Source organism: Chlorocebus sabaeus, chromosome 20 (assembly GCF_047675955.1).
Source record: "Chlorocebus sabaeus isolate Y175 chromosome 20, mChlSab1.0.hap1, whole genome shotgun sequence".
Lineage (NCBI taxonomy): Eukaryota > Metazoa > Chordata > Mammalia > Primates > Cercopithecidae > Chlorocebus > Chlorocebus sabaeus.
In genome coordinates this window covers 33,097,594-33,120,579 of record NC_132923.1, presented here as the reverse complement: position 1 = coordinate 33,120,579, position 22,986 = coordinate 33,097,594, and the positions used below count along the sequence as shown (strand labels likewise).

General features: G+C 37.6%; 1 protein-coding gene and 1 non-coding gene across 6 annotated transcripts in view; one reads left to right on the top strand and one right to left on the bottom strand.

The window, feature by feature from the left end:
* LOC103225894 (uncharacterized) overlaps nt 1-6,592 on the bottom strand; it is a 110,015-nt gene extending 103,423 nt beyond the window's left edge. Inside the window, exon 1 of one of the 2 annotated variants that reach the window (XR_005240374.2) lies at nt 6,454-6,592. This is a non-coding gene — a transcript (uncharacterized protein). The remainder of the gene's footprint in view (nt 1-6,453) is intronic. The other variant, XR_005240375.2, reaches the window with a different exon arrangement.
* Nucleotides 6,593-6,648: 56 nt separating this feature from the next.
* The window catches only part of RNPC3 (RNA binding region (RNP1, RRM) containing 3), a 31,676-nt gene continuing 15,338 nt past the window's right edge, over nt 6,649-22,986 (top strand). For 3 of the 4 annotated variants that reach the window (XR_005240373.2, XM_037998122.2, XM_073008533.1), the window contains exons 1-7: nt 6,654-7,221; nt 8,655-8,702; nt 15,714-15,832; nt 16,777-16,860; nt 17,373-17,484; nt 18,142-18,210; nt 19,352-19,494. Coding sequence is in view for 3 of the 4 variants with exons in the window: in XM_037998122.2 (XP_037854050.2) it covers nt 7,030-7,221; nt 8,655-8,702; nt 15,714-15,832; nt 16,777-16,860; nt 17,373-17,484; nt 18,142-18,210; nt 19,352-19,494 (767 nt within the window). In the remaining variant the exon portion in view is untranslated. Of the gene's footprint in view, nt 7,222-8,654; nt 8,703-15,713; nt 15,833-16,776; nt 16,861-17,372; nt 17,485-18,141; nt 18,211-19,351; nt 19,495-22,986 lie in introns of all 4 variants that reach the window. The other variant, XM_007977782.3, reaches the window with a different exon arrangement.

Here is a 22,986-nt window from a genome sequence, read left to right as displayed (position 1 = left end):
TCAAAAGTTCACATAAATCCTGCCTCTGTTCACTTGTTATTTAAAGGAAGAGACTAAGTCTATAAATAACTATGTGTGAGATCCACACATTATCTAATCTATCAATAAATAACAAAAATAATATTGACATTTTAACTTTCTGATCATTTTGCCTAGGAATCTTTAGACTCGTTTCCTAAAGTCATTATGCAAACTGCTGAATATGTAATCCCTGTTTGTCAGCAGTGTTTTTTATTTTCTTGATAATAACATTAATTTATTCACTGATACATGTTTAAAACATAAGTCAAATATTAATACATATTTCAACATTCAACGATCATTAATCTATTTGTAAGGTACTATGCTAATGCTTGGAGGATATAAAGATGAACATAGAAATTCTTGTCTTCAAGCAGCTTATTAATAATAATGACATTATATATACAATTATTTATAATAAAGTGTATTTATGATAACTTTTATAGCAGAGGTGAAAAGTATTAAAATAACAAATGGAATGAAGACATGAATTCTACCTTGGGAAAAAAGAAAAGACTTCGATGATGGTTGTTTTAAGTTACCAAGTAATTGGATGGCTTATTACACAGTGACAACAAAAACACTGAAAAATCTAGTGTTCAGTGTTGTTGCTGTTTTTGTTTGTTTGCAATATGGCAAGAGAATAGAGGAGGCAGAGATGGTGTTGACTGACAATGAAGAATTTAACGAGAAAGTCGCATTTGAGCATCTGCAGAAAGTCAGGGAACTAAGCATGCAGATATCTGTAGGAAAAGCATCCCTGAACAAGAGAATGGCAAAGGCAAAGGTCTTAGTTATGGGTCTGAAGTGTTCAAGCACAGCCAGAAGGTCAGTGTGTTTACAGTAGAGGGAAGGAAGAAGGGAAGAATAGATGAAGTCATAAAAATAATATACTGGAGGAGTCAGATCATGGAAATTTTCACAGATCAAAAGAACTTCAGCATTTACTCTAAGTGAGGGGAAAAGTTACTGCAGAGTTTTGAAGATTTAACAGAATCACTTTAGCTGCTGTGATAAAAATACATTGAAGAAGCAATATATTTTTAATCATGTTAGAATGGACTTTGCATGGTAAAAATTAATCCTAAATTATCAATACCTTTAACAGAAAAAAGTTATTTACTACTTTGATGCAAAGTTTGGTGGGAGTGAAGTGATTCTGTGGGGAGCTGTCATTGATGTGGTGAGTTAGTATTCTAGGCTATGTTTAGCTTGAGGTAATACCACCTCAATATGTGGCCTACATGATCACTGTTTTCACATCCAATCTTTCATGCAATACTCTGGAATTGACACATGTCACTTTAATTAACACCCCATCTACCAAAATGAATCATATAGTCCCAATTACCAACAAGAGAGTTGGGAAATGTAAAGGAATATATGAAATAATTGCTGAGTCTTACTGTGCTGTCCAGACAGCAAGGGCAAAAGTAGGAGACCAGTCATGAGGCTATGACAATATTCCATATAGATCATGGCTGCTTGGACAAGGATGGTAGAAATAGTAGGGGCAATGAAAAATGGTCAAATTTTGAATATAATTTGAAGGTAAGATAAAGGGAATTTGAGGAATGTCAAGGCATGAGATATAAAAGATATAGAGGAGTCACAGGTAACTGAGATGGGAAAAACTGAAAGAAAATTTTTGAATACTATCAAGAGCTCAGTTTTAGGCCTCTTAGTTTTGAGAGGCTTATTACATAACATCGAGAAAATGTCAAGTAAGCACTTCAATATATGGACTGGGAGTTTAGAGACGAGGTTCAGGCTGAAGATATGATTTGGTAGTCATCAACGTATGGTTCTTAAAGCCATAAAACTGAATGACATGACCTGTCAAGTACAGGTAGGGCAAAAAGAGAAAGATTGAGCATGGGAAATTCCAACCTTTGGAAGTCAAGGAGATGAAGAGCAATCAGCAAAAGAAACAAAGAGAGTGATCAGAATGATAGGAGAAAAACTTGGCAAGTATGGTACTCGGTAAGCCAAACGAAGCAAGTTTGGTTTATTGGTTGTTTGTAGGATGTTGTTTGTTTCTAGAGCAGAGTAAACAACTGTGTTTAGTGAGCAATGCTTATAGATCAAGAAGGATAAGATCTAAGAAATGACCACTGGATTTAGCAGTGTGTAGAGGTCACTGATGACCTCAAGAAGGGCAATTTCAGAAAAACAATTGGGATACAAATCTGATTGGAACATTCTAAACAGAATATGGGAGAAGAAAATTGGAGACAATGAATATAAACCACCATTTCCAAGAGTTTTGCTATTAACAGAAAGAAATGAAATGGTAGTCAAAGAGGAAAGTGAAGAGAATTTTCAAAAATTATTTTGTTTGCTTTTGGTTTTTTAAACAAAAGGTAAATAATCATATTTGTATATACTGATGAGAAAGGCTCAGTAAAGTACATGAAAGGCAGATTTACTTCCCAAGAGAAAGGTTAGCTTAACCAAGACTCACAGATACAGTTAGGATTAATAGACACAGGAAACTTCTATTATTTGGTTCATTTTTTTTTCCCCAATGAGATTAAGAAGCAAGGTCACCATTTAAGAATAAAAGTGGGGGCTGGGCACGGTGGCTCACGCCCATAATCCCAGCACTTTGGGAGGCCAAGGTGGGCGGATCACGAGGTCACGAGATCGAGACCATCCTGGATAACACGGTGAAACCATGTATCTATTAATAAATAAATAATTAGCTGGGTGTGGTGGCGGGCGCCTGTACCCCCAGGTACTCAGGAGGCTGAGGCAGGAGAATGGAGTGAACCCGGGAGGCGGAGCTTGCAGTGAGCCGAGATCACACCACTGCACTCCAGCCTGGGCGACAGAGCAAGACTCCGTCTCAAAAAAAAAAAAAAAAAAAAAAAAGGAAGGATTCAAGGTGACAGGAAATAGGAGAAAGCATGGAGTCAAAGATTTACTGGAGTAAAGCAGGAGAGAAAGTGAGCTTGAACAGTAGGAGAAGTGGTGCGTTTTGGAAATCAAGGGAAGATAGTGTCTCAACGAAGAAGTGGTCAGGTATGCCAAGCATTGCTGAAAAGCTAAAATGAGAACTGAAAAAGGCCTACTGGATTTAGTAACTGGGAGGTAACTAGTGACCCTAACAAGAACTACCCTGTGGACTGATGGGATCAGAAGTCAGGTAGGAGCACACTTTGGAGTGCATGGGAAACGAAGAAATAAGAATAATTATGTCTGTCTCTTTAGAAGCTTGGCTGTGGAGGGTGAGGGGAATGCCTCTGGCAAGAAGCCAGGACAAATACTGGGATCAACCCTTCTCCCTACTGTGGTTCCCCAAAGCATGCCAGAGATAGGACCCTATCTTCATGTGGATAGGGTATTCCTGTCTTCATGTGGAAAAATAGGGAGTTTTCTTGTCTTCATGTGGAAAAACAGGGAGTTTGGGGGTAAAAAGTAAGATGTAATAGGGAAGTACAAATAGCCACGTGGTCAAGTGAGGAAAATTAGGGACACAAACCAAAGGAAGTAAAAAAGGTATTTCTGTCTGAGAAGGTACTCAGTGGCATGGAGGAAGATGAAGATGAAAATGAATCCAAGAAAACCACCACATTAGAGGGGATCTCCATCAACACACAGAACCCCTGAGAGTAAGAATGAGATAAAGAACCAACAATTGCTCAGTGAAGTCAGACATTCCCAAGTTCCAGTACTTTTCCCTCCTCCCATTCCCCAACACAGAAAATTAAGACCGAAAATGAGTTAAAATCACAGTTCTCTAACTGTGCTAAGGTGCCCCAGCTACCCTCGCCACCTTATAGAGGTACTATGGGATATTTTAAATATTTGAGGGAAACATAGCAATACTCACTGTTTACCACACACTACCTGAACTACCAGCTTGCGATGTTTCTCAATTTGAATATTAGATACTGTTTAATTCCTTTTAATAATGTCATGTCTTTGAAAAGCTGGGTTTTCGGCTGCTGCTCTCATATAAAACATTTGGGAGGCCGAGGTAGGCAGATCATGAGACCATCCTGGCTAACACGGTGGTTTTCTTGGAAAACCGGAGTAGAATAGGAAATAAGGTGGCATCAAGGGGTGCTAGAAAAAACTGCTGCGACAATAAAGGCACCAATAACTGAAAAAGTTTGGGAACTTCTGGGCTAAAGAGAAGGGAATGAGAAAGGTGCTTCTCAGATACGACCACACACACCTACACTCAGACACAGAAAAGATGAAAGTGTACTACATATTCCTGCAATCCTTTAGGTCAACCCTGATATGAGGGGAGCGTAAGAGGAGACACCTTAATGGAGTTTGAACTTGACATCTCAAACCAACTGTACTGATAGCAACTGAAAGTGACTAGAAAATTATGACCTCTACCTGACATATTGTCATGGAAAGGATAAGGTAGATTTCATTTAGTACAACTAAAAGCAACTAAGTGGAGAGAAAATAAAATTCTGTCATGTAACTATTCCACTCAGTCATGATACCTGAATTACAGTAGATAATGACCATTAAACTCTGATAGCCCCTGTAGTAATTCCAAACTGTAGGAGATAGTGGTAAATATAAAAGTGAATTCTTTCATGCATTCATTTATTGAATAGATATTTACAGAATGTGCACTATGTGTGGAACATTTTACTAAACATAAGAGTTACAGGGAGGATGTGAGGGTGATTTTGCTGTGGTACCTGTCACCAACTAATCCCAATAGTTGATTTGGCTTATCTGGCTAACTAGCTGGGTTCCCCTTCCTTCCTAACTGCCCCATATATGTCTCTTCCAAAGCTGCACACTCTGCTGAGGAGGATGACTTTCCCCCATAGAGGAGGATGATTCTTCCGTAAGGGCATACGCGTAGCAGTGTTCCCTTGCTAGAAGCTCCAAACAAGTCCTCAAAGCACACACACAAAAAGTCGGTGAAGGACAGTGTTTAAAACAGCATGACCACTCCAATCAGTTTATATCACTACCCTATTTTTTCCAAAGCATTTATTATTCTCTGAAAGAACTTTATTTACATGTTTATTCTGTTTTAATTTTAGAAAGTAAGCATTGAGAGGGCAGGAATTGTCTTGTTCTTCCTCGCCTCAACTTCTCAACATCTGCATGTCCCATGACGCTATTCTGGGCACTATTCTATCTATACCCTTTGTCATTCTTCGGATATAAATAGGTTGATGCCATACCTAGTGGTGACCTTTCACAAGAATGCCAAACATACACATTCAACTTCCTACTTGAAACAGGGATACTGAATGGATACCTTAAACTTAATGTATGTTCTTCTATTTCCAATGTCCCACTACAGTTTCTAACCTAGTTACACTTGGTCAATCTTCTCACATTCAGTAAATGGCATCATCATCTACAGATGGATAATATTGAGCTTAAGCCAAAAATCCAGAATTCATCCTTGCTTACTGTTCTTCGTCTGCAAGTTCCTATCAATCCTACTTTTAAAACATGTATCAACTCCAGTTCCTTCTCTACATGTCCACTTTCACCGAACTATTTCTGGCAATGTTTTCTCCAGACTTCTACAGTAGTCCAACTGGCCTTTCCGCTTCTATTTTTCGCGTTGCAACCAGAGAAATTTTCATACCTAAACTTTGAGTCTCTCCCCTCAACACACACCTATTTAAAGAATTTGTCAGTTTCTAAATGTTCTTCAAATAAATAGGGTTCCTAACAAACCTACAGCGTCTAGATGGTCTGGCTCTGCCTATCTGGTATTTTGGTGTGTGTGTGTGGGGGGAAGATTCTTCTCATGTTTGTCTTTTAAGTTTTCATTAGTATCTGTCCCTCTCCTTCTCCCCAACCAATGCTGGATGACAGCAGAACATTGGTATACAGCTTAGTGCTGTATCTCTAACATTTATTTAAGTGGCAAAAAGAGCTGTAAGAGGAACTCTGGTTCTCCAGACTGTAGCAGCTACATCTAGAATAAAACCTCTCTTTAGAATTCTCAACACCCTCTCTGTATGGGGTGAGGGGTACATTTCTGACCCTCCGGGGATGATCTCTACCTCACTCCATTCAGAATCTACGCAGAACGGTGGATTAGTATGTAGACCCCAAGTCAGAACACCAAGGGTCAAATCCTAGTTCTTCCATTTTATAGCTGTGTGACTTAACCTCTTTGTACATCAGTGTCCTCAGTTGTAAAATAAGGAGAAAAGTACCTACACCTACACACACACACACACACACACACGCACACACACACACACAATAATTTATTTATTAGGCGACCTCTTCCTAGAGGCTGCCATTTCTGTGAAATGAACCCTGGCGGGTGCCTATCCCTTGGCTAAATGCCTACTGATTCAAGAAAAAAGTCTCAACTTTTTGCCCTTTAAACTGAGTTATCCTCCCCATGGTATCAATAAGTTGACTGAAGAACTGGTTATCTTTAGATTTTACCATCTAAAGACTTTAAGAACATACCCGGTATTTCCACATCCAAGTTGTCCTACTTGATATCCAGGCCAATTCACTTTCCAAGGCCAGGGATTAACAGCCGCGCGGGCAGCTTCAGACAGCACTCGCCACCGCGCCCCGCCTTGCGCCCGCCCCGCCTTGCGCTGCGCCCCGCCCCGCCCCGCCCCGCCCCGCCCCGTGACGGTCCCAGCCCGCACATGCGCAGTCGTGAGTCCTCGTGTCCTTGAGCATCCAGCTTCTTTCCCTCAAGTGGCTGGGGTTCCTGTTTCCTTCTTCGAGTGACAACTTGTGGTAACCCTCGCACTTCTCTGGGCCAGTTTTTGCTTTTAAGTCTTTCCGGAGCTACCTGGAATTTAAATCATTTTGCTTTACTGTCATTAGCACCGCGCCCTTCCCCAAGAGTCTCCGAAGGGTTGCGGCTTTTCCGTGGCGCAGTTCTCGCGAGAAGGTCACTTTCTGCTCGGTATTTCCTGGTTTCCAGAATCCTTAGCGCGAGGCGGAAAAAATATCCCAGCTTGTGTGGAGGCTGCGATTTTGACTGAGACTTCTTCCCACGATTTCTGTTTTGCTTCTCCAAGGAAAATGGCAGCTCCCGAGCAGCCGCTTGCGATATCAAGGGGATGCACGAGCTCCTCCTCGCTTTCCCCGCCTCGGGGCGACCGAACCCTTCTGGTCAGGCACCTGCCGGCTGAGCTTACCGCTGAGGAGAAAGAGGACTTGCTGAAGTACTTCGGGGCGCAGTCCGTGCGCGTCCTGTCAGATAAGGGGCGACTGGTAAGGGCGCGCCCCGCCGAGGTCTCCCGGGAAGGCCTTTGGCAAGCGACCGGGGAGGGGGAGCACTGACAGGAGTAAGGCGGAAACGAGTGGGGAAGATGCACTTGTGTGATGGGAGCTCCCCCATCCTACCTCTTTTGTATTAGAATATCTGCTCTGCGAAGTGGAGTTTTTATCGGCTTGAGTCTCGATTAGTCATAGCACTGCAGAAAAGGGCAATCGTGAACGACAAAGCAGAAGAATGGAAATTAGCTTAGTTATATTGAGTTTTCAGATCCATCCTGAGAGCCTCACAACTTTTTTGAATTTGGGGTTATTGCTTCTGGACTCAGCGTATTCTTACAAATGTGCATCAAGGGATTTTTAAAAGTCCTAGTTCATTTATAAGCCAGTGTTAAATCGTTCATCAAAATAGAGAAGAAGCTGCATTGGTGACTTGAGTAAATTAAATGCAGAATTTCAACTAGAAAAAGAGGCTTTTCATAAAAATTTCCCGATGGCATCTTTTAGGGAACATTTTTTTAGGACTGTTAAAAATACCTACGTAGGAATTTACACAATTACTTTGTTTTGCTTTATATCCAAAGATGTTTTGATTTCTCTTCATTAAAATAGGAATAGCGATGGGGCAAGACATCAGTGGTTTAAAAGTTTCCCCAGGTGATTTTAATGTTAATGTGCAGCCCATGCTGAGAGTTACTGAATTATAAGAAAGGCCAATTTTGATCAGTTTAAGTGTCATTTATACCCTAAAATTCAAAAACAAAAAAAAAATTATGGCTCAATTTAAGTACGTTAGGTCATCGTGGATCAGATTAGACAAAATTAGAGTGTGCAATATAATTATTAAAGTAACTTTTAATAAGCATTCACCAGAGCTCTTCCTTAGCATAGTGTTTCTTTTACTGTTGACTTGTGTTTCTTTTCTGATGGTTTTTAAAATCTTTATAATTTACGTTTAAAAATATGCTTCTCCCGTTGAACATTATTACAAAGATAAAGCACAAAGGAAATACGTACCTTGAAGAACGATTTCTCTGTTGGTGAATGTTTTTAAACTGTGCATTGTTATGTATAGAGGAAAGTTTAAAATCTTTAGGTCTGTCATAAATGAAAGAAATAAATTTTTAGTTGGCTAAAAGTGACGCTCTGTGTAGAAGAGGTCTTTAAACTTTTGGTCTTTTGAACTATTTGCATGTGTAAAACGTGTGTCTTTATATGATAGAGGTTGCATAGCTTTCATCTCAAATCTGCCTCAAAAAAATGTTGAAAACCACTGGACTGAAATTATTGATCAGTTAAATGGTTTTGACTTTTCATACTTTCCCATGATTTTATTAACATGTCACATTATTCCACTGGTAAAATGTCAGATTTCTTTATGAGAAACTGAAATTATATTGGAAGTAATTTGTACCTTAACTCTGTTTCAGAAACATACAGCTTTTGCCACATTCCCTAATGAAAAAGCAGCTATAAAGGTATGACTTTTTCTTGACTATTAAAGTTGTCAAAAGTATCCTCTTATCCAGTCTTGGTTCAGATAATGTTAAACTGTGGTTTTTAAGAAGCAAAAGCATTTGTATTGCAACAGTTTCCCCAACAGGACTACATTTGATTTGTTAGTTGGTAGATATTGCCCAGTCCTTTAGTAGATTATCTGTAAACCAAAACTAACTGCATATGTAATTAACATAATTTCTAAATGATTTAGATTGATAAATATCTCTGTGACTGTTACAAGGTAAGATGTTTCAAGTGTTAAAAGGAGAATATACATTTCTTTAAAATGCCAGGGAATCATTCACAAAGGAAGTGATCTTTTAGCTAGAAGTCTAATGATAATTGGATTTTTTCAACAGGAAATAAGGCGAGATGGGCCTTCGGGGCTTGGGGAACACCAAATAAAGCTGGGAGTCATTGCAATTTATAAGTGGAGCAGGAGCTAAAGATTGAGATGGAAATGGGACTTGAAAAATAGATTGAGTCTGGGAGAGAGGTATTGAGTTTGGTTTAGTAGGTGTGCACTTGATACTTTTGAGCTGGCTCATAATATAATCAGGCCTGTGCAAGATATCTGGTATAGTTCATATCATGGATTGGATGCGCAGAATTATTACAGGTAGGAGACCAAATGGAAGGCTGTTATAATGGCCAAGACAAGAATAACTATCTGAAGAAGACAATAAGAAGACAAAGGGGGAAGTAGATATATACTTAATAGAGATTGAGTTTGTAGGTTTTATAATATAGGGGTTGAGAGAGACGGGTTCAGGATATTTGGACTGAGGATTGAGTTATTTGGGTTGTTATATTAGCTGACATGAGGATCCAGAGAATGTTTGCAAAAGTATATGATGAATTCACATGTCATCTGTTAACTTGGAGGGGTCACTGGGCTACTTTTGTGGAAATGTTTAAAAATATTAGTCTAGAGCTGAGGCAAGGGGAAGAATGGAAAGATTCTTCAGCCATGTAAATAGATATGATTGCCCAAAGGGTAATAAGCTAGGAGAGAAGAATGGGAAGGAGCAGTTAAAGTAGGAGAACTAGAAAGGAAATTATCACTGATGCAAAGAGAAGTGTGTTTTAAGAAGATGAAATCCTGTGATGATGCAAAATGAGGAATGAACACCTCTATTAAAGTCTTTTTGCCATGAAACAATAGAAATGACCCAAATTTTCATTGGTAAAAGGAAGGGAAGCCTTAAATCACATTATGTCCATATACTGGACTGCAGCTGTCTGAGAATGATATCAAGTGGTATGTGTTAATAGAGAATGATAGCCCAGATAGAGTACATGAATAAAGTTGTGAAACATTATCTATGATGTAACCTCAGATTTTTTGAAACTAATAGTATACATGTTAGCATATGCACAGGAAAAAAATATGACAGAACTATACCCCAAAATGTTAAAAACATCTTTTTCTGAGAGCAGGATTACAGAGGGCTTTCATGTTATATTAATATGTACTTTTATAATGATAGGTAATTTTTTTTTCAGAAAAAAGTCTTTTTAAAAATATAGCATAATACATTATAAATAAAGTATGGGAATGAAAAACGCATTGTTTTAGGGTCAAAAATAACTTGGAGGAGAGCACATGGAGCCAGTCATTGTCTTTGGAAATGTTTGTAGTGAAAGGAAGCAGTAAGAGGTTAATGGCAGTATTGATAGGGCTTTTAGGCTAGAGAACATTTGGCCTTATTGGAAAGTGATAGATTAAGAAAACAAAGGGAGAAATGTTCAAGAATAGAGTAAGTAGCCAAGTTAGGTAGGAGGAGTTAACATTAAAAGTGAAAAGCCATAAATCTTTGAGAATAAGAACTTATGTGATACCCATTTTGAGAGGAAGAAAGTTGGAGTAAGTCAGGTTAGATGACCTTCATTTCAGATAATCAAGCTTCACTGATAATGAAGAGGTCTAACATTGATTTAGGGTCTTGAAAATTATTGAAACATTTTAAAACTAACTTTGTATGATGATGTAAGGCAGGGATCCTCAAACCCCGGGACACGTACTGGTACCCAGCCACAGCCTGGTACCCAGCCACGCCTTGTTAGAAGCTGGGCTGCACAGCAGGAGGTGACTAGCAGGCTGAGGAAGCTTTATCTCTATTCACAGCCTCTCCCCATGGCTGCCTGAGCTCCACCTCCAATCAGATCAGCAGTGCCTTGGCCACTGTTGTGATCTGCACATGCAAGGGATCTAAGTTGCACTCTCAATGAGAATCTGACTAATGCCTTATGGTCCGAGGTGAATCAGTTTCATCTCAAAACTATCTTCCCACTCCCTACCCCGGCCTGTGGAAAAATTGTCTTACACAAAATCGGTCCCTGGTTAAGGCTTGTAGTTTCATGTGTTGCAAAACAATTAAGTGCCGACTATGTGCTAGATGCTGTTTTAGGTTTTGGGATTATATGTGAACAAAAATAGAGATGATTATAGTTTGTAGTCTCAAAAGGGGAGACAGAAAATAATCTTTAATATTTTAGAAGACAATAAATGCTATGGAAAAAGGACAAGTAGAGCAATAAGATTGAGAGTGCTAAGTTGGGAGAGGTCAGGCTGTAGTTAGGGTTATATTTGAATAACAATTTGAAGGATGCGAAGGGAGTTAGCTAATGAAATTTCTGGGATAAGTATGTTTGAATTAGAGGAACAGCTGGATCAGGGGCTCTAGGATGTGACCATGCCTGTCATGTTGTTCAAGGAAACCACTGTGACTGGAGCATACATAGTGGGAGTGATCTGTGGGAGCAGGGGTGGGAGTGATTATTGGATTTGAAGTCAGAGAAGTCATAGAATCTATATTATGTAGATTATAGTAAGGAATTTAGATTACTGTCAGTAAAATAGGGAGCCATTGGAACAAGGGGGTGACCTGATCTGACATATTTCAAAGGATTGCTTTTTCTGTTGTGACTAGACTGAAGGGAGGGAAAGGTAGAAACAGGGAAATCTATTAAAATGTTGTGGTAATTCGGTCCAGAATTGATGGTTGCCTTGACCACAATGGTAGTGGTTAGTGGTGATTAGATTCTTTATATAGTTTGAAGATAGAAGCAAGGATTTCTTATTGTATTTATTCCAGTAGGTTTTGGGGGAACAGGTGGTGTTTAGTTACATGCATAAGTTCTTTAGTCATGATTTCTGAGATATTTATGTACCTGTCACCCAAGCAATATAAACTGTGCCCATTGTGAAGTCTTTTATCCCTCACCTCCACCCCCCACACTTTCTCCTGAGTCCCCAAAGTCCATTGTATCATTCTTATGCCTTTGGGTCCTCATAGCTTAGCTCCTGCTTAGGAGTGAGAACATTCGATGTTTGGTTTTCCATTCCTGAGTTACTTCTCTTGGAATAATGGTCTCCCATTCCATCCAGGTTGCTACAAATGCCATTATTTTGTTCCTTTTTATGACTGAGTAATATTCCATGTTTCATATATATATATATATATGTATCTCTCTCACAACTTATTTATCCACTCATTGATTGATGGACATTTGGGCTGGTTCCGTATTTTTGCAGTTGCAAATTGTGCTGCTATAAACATGCATGTGCAACTATCTTTTTTATATAATGACTTATCTCTGGGTAGATACTCAGTAACTGTATCAAATGGTAGATCTACTTTCAGTTCTTTAAGGAATCTCCACGCTATTTTTCATACTTACTGTACTAGTGTACATTCTCACCAGCAGCGTGGAGGTCCCTTTCACCACATTTCTGCCAACATCTATTATGTCTTGATTTTTTCATTATGACCATTATTGCAGGAGTAAGGAGGTATTGCTTCATGATTTTGATTTGCGTTTCCCTGATCATTAGTGATGCTGAGCATTTTTTCATGTTTGCTGGCCATTTGTATGTCTTATTTAGAGAATTGTCTATTCATATCCTTAGCCCATGGGCTTGTTTTTTTTTCTTACTGATTCATTTGGATTCCTTGTAGATTCTGGATATTAGTCTTTTTTTGGATGTATAGATTGCCAATATTTTCTCCCACTCTGTGGGTTGTCTGTTTGTTGATTGTTTCTTTCGCTGTGCAGAAGCTTTTTAGTTTAATTAAGTCCCATCTGTTTATCTTTGTTTCTGTTGCATTTGCTTTCGGGTTCTTGGTCATGACGTCTTTGCCTAAGCCAATGTCTAGAAGGGTTTTTCCGATGTTATCTTCTAGAATTTTTATGGTTTCAGGTCTTAGATTTAAGTCCTTGATCCATCTTGAGCTGATTTTTGTATAAGATGGGAGATGAGGATCTAGTTTCATTCTTCTACATGCGGCTTGCCAATTATCCCAGCACCATTTGTTGAATAAGGTGTCTTTTCCCCACTTTATATTTTTGTTTGCTTTGTGGAAGATCAGTTTCCTGTAAGTATTTGGGTTTATTTCTGGGTTCTCTATTCTGTTCCATTGGTCTGTGTGCCTATTTTTATACCAGTACCATGCTGTTTTGATGACTTTGGCCTTATGGTATAGGCAAACAGGATTTCTTAATGGCTTGGATATGGAATGTGGGAAAGAAGCATTAAAGATGATTACAAGATTTTTGACCTGAATAACTGGAAGAATGAACTTGCCATCATCTGAAACAGAGATAGCTCCTGGTGGAGCACATTTTTGGCTGGGGGAGATTAAGCGGTTTAGCTTCTGAAATGTTGATTTTGAAACGTTTGTTAGAAACCTATGGGGCACTATCCATTATTTGAATATGTGTTCCTTGACTTCAGGACAGAAGTCTGTGCTGAAATTATAAATTAGTGAATCATTAGCATATAGATTTAAACTTCAGATACTGGATTAAATCACCAAGATAATATGTTGAGATAGAGAGGAAGACCAGGACGAGAGCTCTGGAGCATTCCAACATTAAGAATGTGAGAGAAGGCACAAGTCAAAGAGATGGAACAGTAGAAACCAGTGAACTAGGAAGAAAATTGTAAGAACGTATGAAGTCTTGAAGCCAAGTGAATGACATGTATCAAGGAAGAAGTGATTAACTATGTTAAATGCAATCAAGTGAAGACTAGGAGTTGATCATTAGCCCAACAATACAAAATTTGTTGTCTATGATAAGCAGTCTCATTAAACTTGTTAAAGCATTAACCTGATTGAAATAGGTTTGAAACTGAATAGGCAGAGAGGAGTTGTAGATAGAGGGTTTATATAACTTCTACAGAGTTTTACTACAAAACTAATAATGCAAATTTAGGATGGGAGAAATAGGAGCATATTTTCATACTGATATGGATAATCCAATAGAGGACAGAAAATTAACAGTTTAAATAAGAGCACCCCCCACACCCCCCACCACACACATTTCCAGAGCATAGCTAAATAAAGACCCTTGAGTAGATGAGAGGATGGAATTTAGTATATAAGTCAGGCAGCTGGATTTAGATAGGAATGTGGATAGTTAATAGATTATAATAGATAGAACATAGAATTTTGGCATGCATATGCTGGTAGATGGGGAGTTATAGTGGAAATCTGATATTCTCATGTCATCACTTCAGTTGTCTCAAAGTAGGAAACCAGGTGCTAGGCTAACGGAATGCAAGAAAAATATTGTGAGGTTAAGGAACAAGGAGAAAGTATAAAATATTGTCTTATAGATGGGAAAAATAGACTACGATTGTAATAAGTAATTTTGTGGTATCATTAAAGGTCACCTTGCAGTTTGTGGTGCTGTTATAAATTGAAAGTAAGGCCATGGAAATCTGTTAGTTTGTTTTCTAGCCATTTTCAGCTGCCTGGGTATAAGCAGAGCTGGCATAAAGTGGGATTTAGCCAGATTTTTATTTTCCTCAGTTATAGGAAGTAGTCCTTTAATAAGTACTAAAGGCTTGATAGCCTGAATTTAAAAATAAATTAGGAAATAGTCAAGGAAATGTTTACAGCATTAGCAAAAAAAAAAAAAAAAAAAAAAAAATGTAGGGACCAGCCCCACAGGATTGGTGGGTTTTTCTCCCTATGTGTTTAGACGAGAGACTGTAGAAATAAAGACACAAGACAGAGATAAAAAACAGCTGGGCCCGGGGGACCACCACCACAAGACGCGGAGACCAGTAGTGGCCCTGAATGCCAGACTTTGCTCATATTTATTGGATACAAGACAAAGGGGCAGGGTAAGGAGTGTGAGCCATCTCCAATGGTAGGTGAGGCACGTGGGTCACGTGTCCATTGGACAGGGGATCCTTCCCTTCCTGGCAGCCGAGGCAGAGAGAGAGAGAGAGAGAGAGCGTGCTTATGCCATTATTTCTGTATGTCAGAGACTTTTAGTACTTTCACTGATTTTGCTACTGCTATCTAAAAGGCAGAGCCACGTGTACAGGATGGAATATGAAAGTGGACTAGGAGCGTGACCACTGAAGCACAGCATCACCGGGAGACAGGCCTTTGGATAACTGCGGGCAGACCTGACTGATGTCAGGCCCTCCACAAGAGGTGGAGGAGTAGAATCTTCTTTAAACTCCCCCTGAGAAAGGGAGACTCCCTTTCCCGGTCCGCTAAGTAGCCAGTGTTTTTCCTTGGCACCAACACTACCACTAGACCACAATCCGCTTGGCAGATGCTGGTGTTACCGCTAGACCAAGGAGCCCTCTAGTGGCCCTGTCTGGGCATGACAGAGGGCTCACACTTGTCTTCTGGTCACTTCTCACTATGTCCCTTGAGCTCCTATCTCTGTATGGCCTGATTTTACCTAGGTTATAATTGTAGAGCAAGGATTATTATAATATTGGAATAAAGAGTAATTGCTACAAACTAATGATTAATGACATTCATATATAATCATATCTATGATCTAGATCTAATATAGCTCTTGTTGTTTTATGTATTTTATTATACGGGAACAGCTCTTGTCCCTGGTCTCTTGCCTCGGCACCTGGGTGGCTTGCCGCCCACAGTGTAAACATTGGTCTCTAACAGATCATTTTTAGTACAATTGTGAAATGTTTACTCTTGTTCTTTTAACTCCAGGCATTGACAAGACTCCATCAGCTGAAACTTTTAGGTCATACTTTAGTCGTTGAATTTGCAAAAGAACAAGATCAGGTTCACTCCCCATGTCCCACTTCAGGCTCTGAAAAAAAAAAAAGGTATGTAGATAATACATTTTGTAACATTTTTAAAGTTTTTTTTTTTTTTTTTTAAATCAGTTATACAATTATTGTATTGGTTTCAGACTAGCCAGTAAGTAATTGGAAGAGTAGTGACAGATTTTTCCATTAAATCTAGCACAGTGAAACAGTATCTTTATTTTTGCCCCTAATTGTGCATTAGGAACCAGATTTAATATTATAGTTTAATCAGTGTGAAGTGGGAAGGGAGTGGGCTGAAATGAATTCATCTTCAACCTTCAATGGAGGGAAAATAACCAGTATAATGTCTTTGTATCAGAGATAACACAGTGTGATAAAATCAAGACTGGCATTTGGTTTCCAGCCCTGACTTTTTATAGTACACCTTGACAAATTTGCTTTACACTAGCGTTTCTCAAAGTGTGGTCCCTAGATCAGCTGTATCATCTGTAAACTTGATCAAACTACAGAACCTTGAGCTTTTTTAACCCTGTCTTACTGAATCAGAAACTTCATTGAGGGATGGAAGGGATGGGAAAATGTTCTAGAAGTCTATGAGTTTTAATAAACTCTCCAACTGATTATGACACACATTAACAACATTTGATTACCACTATTTTATACCATGTAAACTTTAGTTTTATTTTTGGTCAGTGACACTTATGCCATCTTCATAGTCTTGCTATGAAGAGTAAATGAAAATGTGTAGTGCTGAATAATAATTTTATTATTATAGCACTTTTGTAGTAATAATAATACAGAAGGGATTCAGTGAAGGTTAATTTTAGTTCCCTTCCCATTTATAGGTGTTTGCTTGAGAAATACTTGAAAGTTTTTTTTTTTTTTTTTTTTTAATCCAACTGTTTTTATAATGACATGTTTGAAAAGGTAATTTATCTTTTTTGTGTGCGGTTTTTCACTCTTTGGAAAGGTGAGATTAACTTTGATTCTGTATGTCCCAGGTCTGACGACCCTGTTGAAGATGATAAAGAAAAAAAAGAACTTGGTTATTTAACAGTGGAGAATGGAATTGCACCAAACCATGGGTTAGCATTTTTATTTGCTTTTCTTTTGCTTTTGTTCTGTGTTGTATTCAGATATACAGATGTCTTACTGCTTTTTGCTTATTGTATATTGTGATATACAGATATCTTCTTATATATTGTGATATACAGATATCTTATTGCTTATTGTATATAGTGTTATATACAGATACCTTATTGCAAATAAGATAATTTAAGATAATTTTAAAAACAAAGATATTTATTGTCATGTATATTTTTAATATGTTGAATCACATTTTGAGTTACGAGTTTGTCACTGAATTCAGTGCAGAGAAGGCATCTCTTGAAATGTTCAGAGATACAAGGTAAACCTCTGCCAAGAAATACAGTAGCTTATTTTTCTTTTTAAATGTACTTTGGATCTTTTAGGAACAAGGTAAATCTAATAGTACTGTATCATTTGAGCAGTGTGTTTGTTACCAGGTTACCTAAAATGAGTTACTGATATGAAATTATTAAAACATAAGCATCTTAAATGTTTTTTTATTTTATAGGCTGACTTTTCCTTTAAATTCATGCCTCAAGTATATGTACCCACCACCTTCCAGCACAATCCTTGCAAACATTGTAAATGCCTTGGCAAGTGTGCCTAAGTTCTATGTACAGGTAAGTGGAATAAAACTTGTCCTAAAAGGACTTGTTTATATAGCTTGATATTTTATTTTTCATGCTGATTCTCATAAAAGTAATCAGACTAATTCTAGACAGCCAGTGATACACTACTTTAAATGTAATTAAATATTTACTACTTTCAAGTAAAGACTTTTATAAGGTATAGTATAAGTGGATACTAAGAAGCTAGTTTGGGAAATGTAATTTGTGATAATTCTCTATTACTTTAGAATACACCATTAAATAGAGATTCAGACCCCTGAGCAAATGCTTAAAAATATTGGCAGTAATAACATATGTTTTTGAAGTACAAAGTATAGATGTATTTTAATGTATTTCTCTGTTTTATAATTTTACAATAATTGGGGTAAAGATATAAAATCATTTCAAGTAGGTTTTATATTGCAAGAACATTACATTCTTAGCAATGGGACTAATTGAACATGTAGAATTGACATTTTAGGAAGGTTAATCTGAGATACACCGATGCCTTGTTTTACCTTATGCAGAGATCCTAAAGTCAAGAGATAGGCAGGTGTTCCTTTACACTCAATTAATAAATAGTGTTATTGCAAAGTTTCTTAGTATGTAAAATGCAAGATGTGAGTTGAATCAATTTATATGTAAATTTAAATGTTTTACCATTTTAAGGTCCTTCATCTTATGAATAAAATGAATTTGCCCACACCTTTTGGACCAATTACTGCGCGACCTCCCATGGTAAGACAGCTTTTAGAATTTTCAAGTCAAAATTTCTCTTCCCGAATGGGATTATTGAGGCTGAATTATACAGGTGTTGTAGCAACCTCTGATGTACATTGAAAATAAGGAACAGACATAAAGTAATATGATAATAGAAGAACTGAGAACTGTAAGTGAGGAAAAGCCAGAATATGAAAGAAATGCTTTTGGCAATAAAGACTATCATTTCATCCAGCATTGTTAAGTTTTTTGAGCCAAAACATTGTGTCATCCTATAAGGTAGTTACGCTTAACTGGATTACCTAAGGATTTCATTGTTCTGGTTTTGTCACAAATAGAGCTTTGTTTGCGAAAGACGAAAAAGGGTGCTGGTATTTTTATTAGACTTGACTATGCAAATCTGTCAATAATTTAGAAGTAGGCTATACCTGCTCTTGAATAATTTTAGTTATTATTTTGCTATAGTACTCTTAGTATATTTATAAATAATAGCAATGCAAAATTATTAATACATTGAGTGTTCATATATGAATAGAAGAGAATTTGGTTTGGAATTTGCTGCTTTTCTAATGTATGTACTATTAACTTTAGGATTTGTTTGTTGTTTTTGTTTGTTTGTTTTTATAACCCCAACACCTACTCAATGCTTGATATGTTACCGGAGAATTAATTAAGATTATACTAACTGCTGTTAACAAATTCTTAGTCATTTAATACAATAAAAATGATTTTTGTCATGTCACATCCTTTCCAAAAGTAGAGCAGAGGGATATTTTGCTCTACTGAGCCATGAAAAACACCTGAATTGTTTTGACCATGTGCCTTCCCAGATTGATGAAGACATTGCTACACAGTCTGCAGATCAGGAAGGAACAATTATATGTGGGAGTTTCTAATTGTCTAATTTCATTGGCTATAACTCAGTTACAAGGGGAAATATAACTACAGAGGATCTTTGAAAATTTAGTTCAGCTGAGGGGGAAGGAAGAAGAGGCACATTTTGTGATCAGCTAGTGATCTGCCATACAGGGTGTTCCCTGAACATGTGTAGAATGTGTTAAAAAAAATGTGATAGAAATGAGAATGAAGTATTCAAATGGAGTTTGTTCTATAAATATTTTAGACCGCCATAGTATTTTTGTTTTATTCTTTTAATTAGTATGAAGACTATATGCCGTTGCATGCACCTCTTCCACCCACATCTCCTCAGCCACCTGAGGAGCCTCCTTTGCCAGACGAGGATGAGGAATTATCTAGTGAAGAATCAGAATATGAAAGCACAGATGATGAGGACCGACAGAGGTTTGTAACATGAAATATTTGTTTAGTTTCCTAGAAACATAGAATGTAAGAAAGAGACTCTTGCTCTCTCTAGATTTTGTGTTTATAATTCTTCATAGTTTTGGGTGATTAGAATTTCTCCTCAGCCCCCCAGCACCTCAAGCATATATAGCAGCTATGAATTAAGACCTGAGAATAGATACCGAGACCTAAGTGAAAATTTTTGGATTATGCATAATTTTTTAGATTGATGATTATGGTATTATAAACTACGTTCAAGTCTTGTTATTTGTGGATTCCATATTGGCGAATTTGCCTACGTGCTAAAATTTATTTGTGACTCCAAAATCAATAATTGATGTGCTTTTTATTTATTATTATTATTATTATTTTTTCTTTTGACACAGAGGTTTGCTCTTATTGCCCAGGCTGGAGTGCAATGGCGTGATCTCAGCTTACCACAACTTCCACCTCCCAGGTTGAAGCGATTTTCCTGCCTCAGCCTCCCAAGTAGCTGGGATTACAGGCATGTGCCACCATGCCCGGATAAATTTTTGTGTTTTTCGTAGAGATGGGGTTTCTCCATGTTGGTCAGGCTGGTCTCGAACTCCCACCTCAGGTGATTCGCCTGCCTCAGCCTCCCAAAGTGCTGGGATTACAGGCATGAGCCACCACGCCTGACCTTGATGTGCTTTTTAAAGTTTTTGGTGGAAATGGACATTGTGCCATGTGGTGAAAAATTTGAGTCAGTCAACACATAGGTTCCCAGATGAAGTCAAATAAAGACACCCTCTAAGAGCCTTTTGTTTCAGTTCTCATGTTACAAACAAGTATCCTTTTCATGGTCTATTCAGCACTACCTTTTTTTACATTTTTGAGTTTTTTTGTTGTGACTCTTGTGTTTAAAATGGCCCTCGAGCATGGTGTCGAAGTGCTCTTTAGTGTTCCTGAGCTCAAGAAGGCTATGTCAAGCCTGATGGAGAAAATACATGGTTTTCCTTCAGGCCAGAGTTATGGTGGTATTGACTGTGAGTTCAATGCTAATGATTCAATAGTGTATATTAAGCAAGGTGTTCTTAGACATAAACATATATTAAACAAGGTAATGTATTGATCAGTTGACAAGATGTTGTAAACAAAGGCTTCCAGGAACCTAATCCTGAATTTTCCTAGGGACAGTGATTTAGTGTTTATGGTAACCTTAGAACATAACTACTGCAAATAATGAACTTCGACTGTGTTCATGTTTTGACAGATGCTTATTCTTCTGGACTTTATTTACCTCAGAATAATTTCTAGAGCAATTCTTTAGGATTTTATACAAAACTATTCATAGTAACTACTGCAGATGAATTATTCTTTTTATTGATAGTTCTTGACAGTCTATGTATTTTATTTAAGGATTCTGACAAACAATAGTACATTGTTAATAATGTTCATGTATATAATCCACAGCCTGACTTAGAACAAGAGTTGCCAAACGGTTTCTTTATAGGTCCAAAGAATAAATATATTTGACTTTGTGAGACATGTGGTCTCTGTTGTGGCTACTCAGTTCTACCCTTGGAGTAGGAAAGCATCCATGGATAGTATACGTAATGAGTTGATATGGCCTTATTCCAACTAGATTTTATTTATAAAAACAGGCAGCTAGCTGGATTTGGTCATTGAGCTGTAGTTTGTCAACCCCTATCTGCAGGACTCTGATGGTAAAATGATCGAAATCTTAGGTGACTATGCATAAAAGAAGTGGTATATAGGAGGAATGAGTGGTTGGCATGAGGCAGAACCCAAGCAGAGACTCTGAGCAACATACACAAATAATTGCAATTTGACTGAATCAGTGTCCACCTAAGTAGTGGTACAATGTGCAGTGTATTCTCTTTGTAAGGAAAGAGTTACAATCAAAGCATAGATGGGGCTGAAACTACAAAATGGGAGTGAATACAGTATCTGTCTTAGATAGAGACGTTTAGGGAAGCTGGCAGTTCCTGATAGATGGTTACTTTAACTTGTTGCTAAAAGAAAAAGAATAGTATAGAGTGTTAACTCTGGTTTAATTACTTAACCTCTGTGAACTTCACTTTCTTTATAAAAATAATGATAGTAATTAGAAATGCTATAGTAAACTGGCCAAACCCTTTTTTGTTTGTTTACTTAGGTTTCCATTAAAGGATGTAGTGTGGAATTCTAACAGTAATTCATCTTGAGTCCTGAGAGAGAACATAGCCTTTGCATGTACCAAGCTCTAGTTTCATGCTTCTCTGTTATCTTCAGGAAATGTAATAACACCTAAACAAAACAAAAATGGTACAGGTTGAGTACCTCTAAACTAAATCTGAAATCCAGAATGCTTCAAACTCTGAAATTTTTTGAGTACCAGTATGATACCACATATGGCTGGCTTAGTGACACCTTTGCTTGTTTTCTTTCTCTCTTTTTTCTTTTTAAGGCAGGGTCTTACTCTTTTGCCCTAACTGGAGTGCAGTGATGTAATCATGGCCTACTGCATGCTCAGCCTCCCGGGCTCAAGCAGTCTGCCCGCATCAGTCCCAGTAGCTGGGACTACAAGCATGTGCTATCACACCTGGTTAATATTTTTCGTATTTTTGTAGTGATAGGGTTTCACCATGTTGCACAGGCTGGTCTCAAAATCCTGGGCTCAAGTGACCCACCCTCCTGGTCCTCCCAAAGTGCTGGGATTATAGGTGTGAGCCACCGTGTCCAGCCAACACTTTTGCTTTCTGATGTTTCCATGTACACAAACTTTATTTCATGTACAAAATTATTAGGAATATTATATAAAATTATCTTCATCTTTTGTGTATAAGTTGTATATGAAACGTAAATGAATTTTGTGTTTAGAGTTGTGTCTCATCCCCAAGAGATCTCATGTATATGCAAATATTACAAAACCGATGTAATTCTGGTTCCAACCATTTTGGATAAGGAGTGCTCAACCTGTACTATTCATTTATTTAGCAAATAATTATTGATTACTGACTATATGTCTAGCACTCTTGTAGAGGCTCGGTGTACTTTGAGTCAGCAATTTATAAATGTAGACATATACTGTGAATAACTAAATTTTTTCATAAAGTTTTTAGTAAACCGTGGTTTTTAAAAAGGGTTTAAAAATTTATAGCATATGTTTTCATTTTTCCTCAGGGAAAAAGGTTTAAAGCTTATTTGAACAATACCCTCCATCCTCTCTTTTGTATTTTGTTATGTGCATATATTTATTTTGCTTTCAAATTTTACAAATACAACCCTGAGAAGTAGAGCTGGGACTAACGGTTTTCAAGTTCCTGCTCTGTAGATGTTACAGAAATACCTAGACAAGATCTATCTTTAATATTAAATATTCATACTCTTAATAGAGAAAAGCTATGTACAAGGTGTTATCACTTCCTGAAACTACTTCAGAGCATAGTACAGGATTTGAAAACTGTTCTCAAGTAATTTAAGTTACCTTGTTTATAGGATGATTGATTTGCAACAGTTATGCACAAA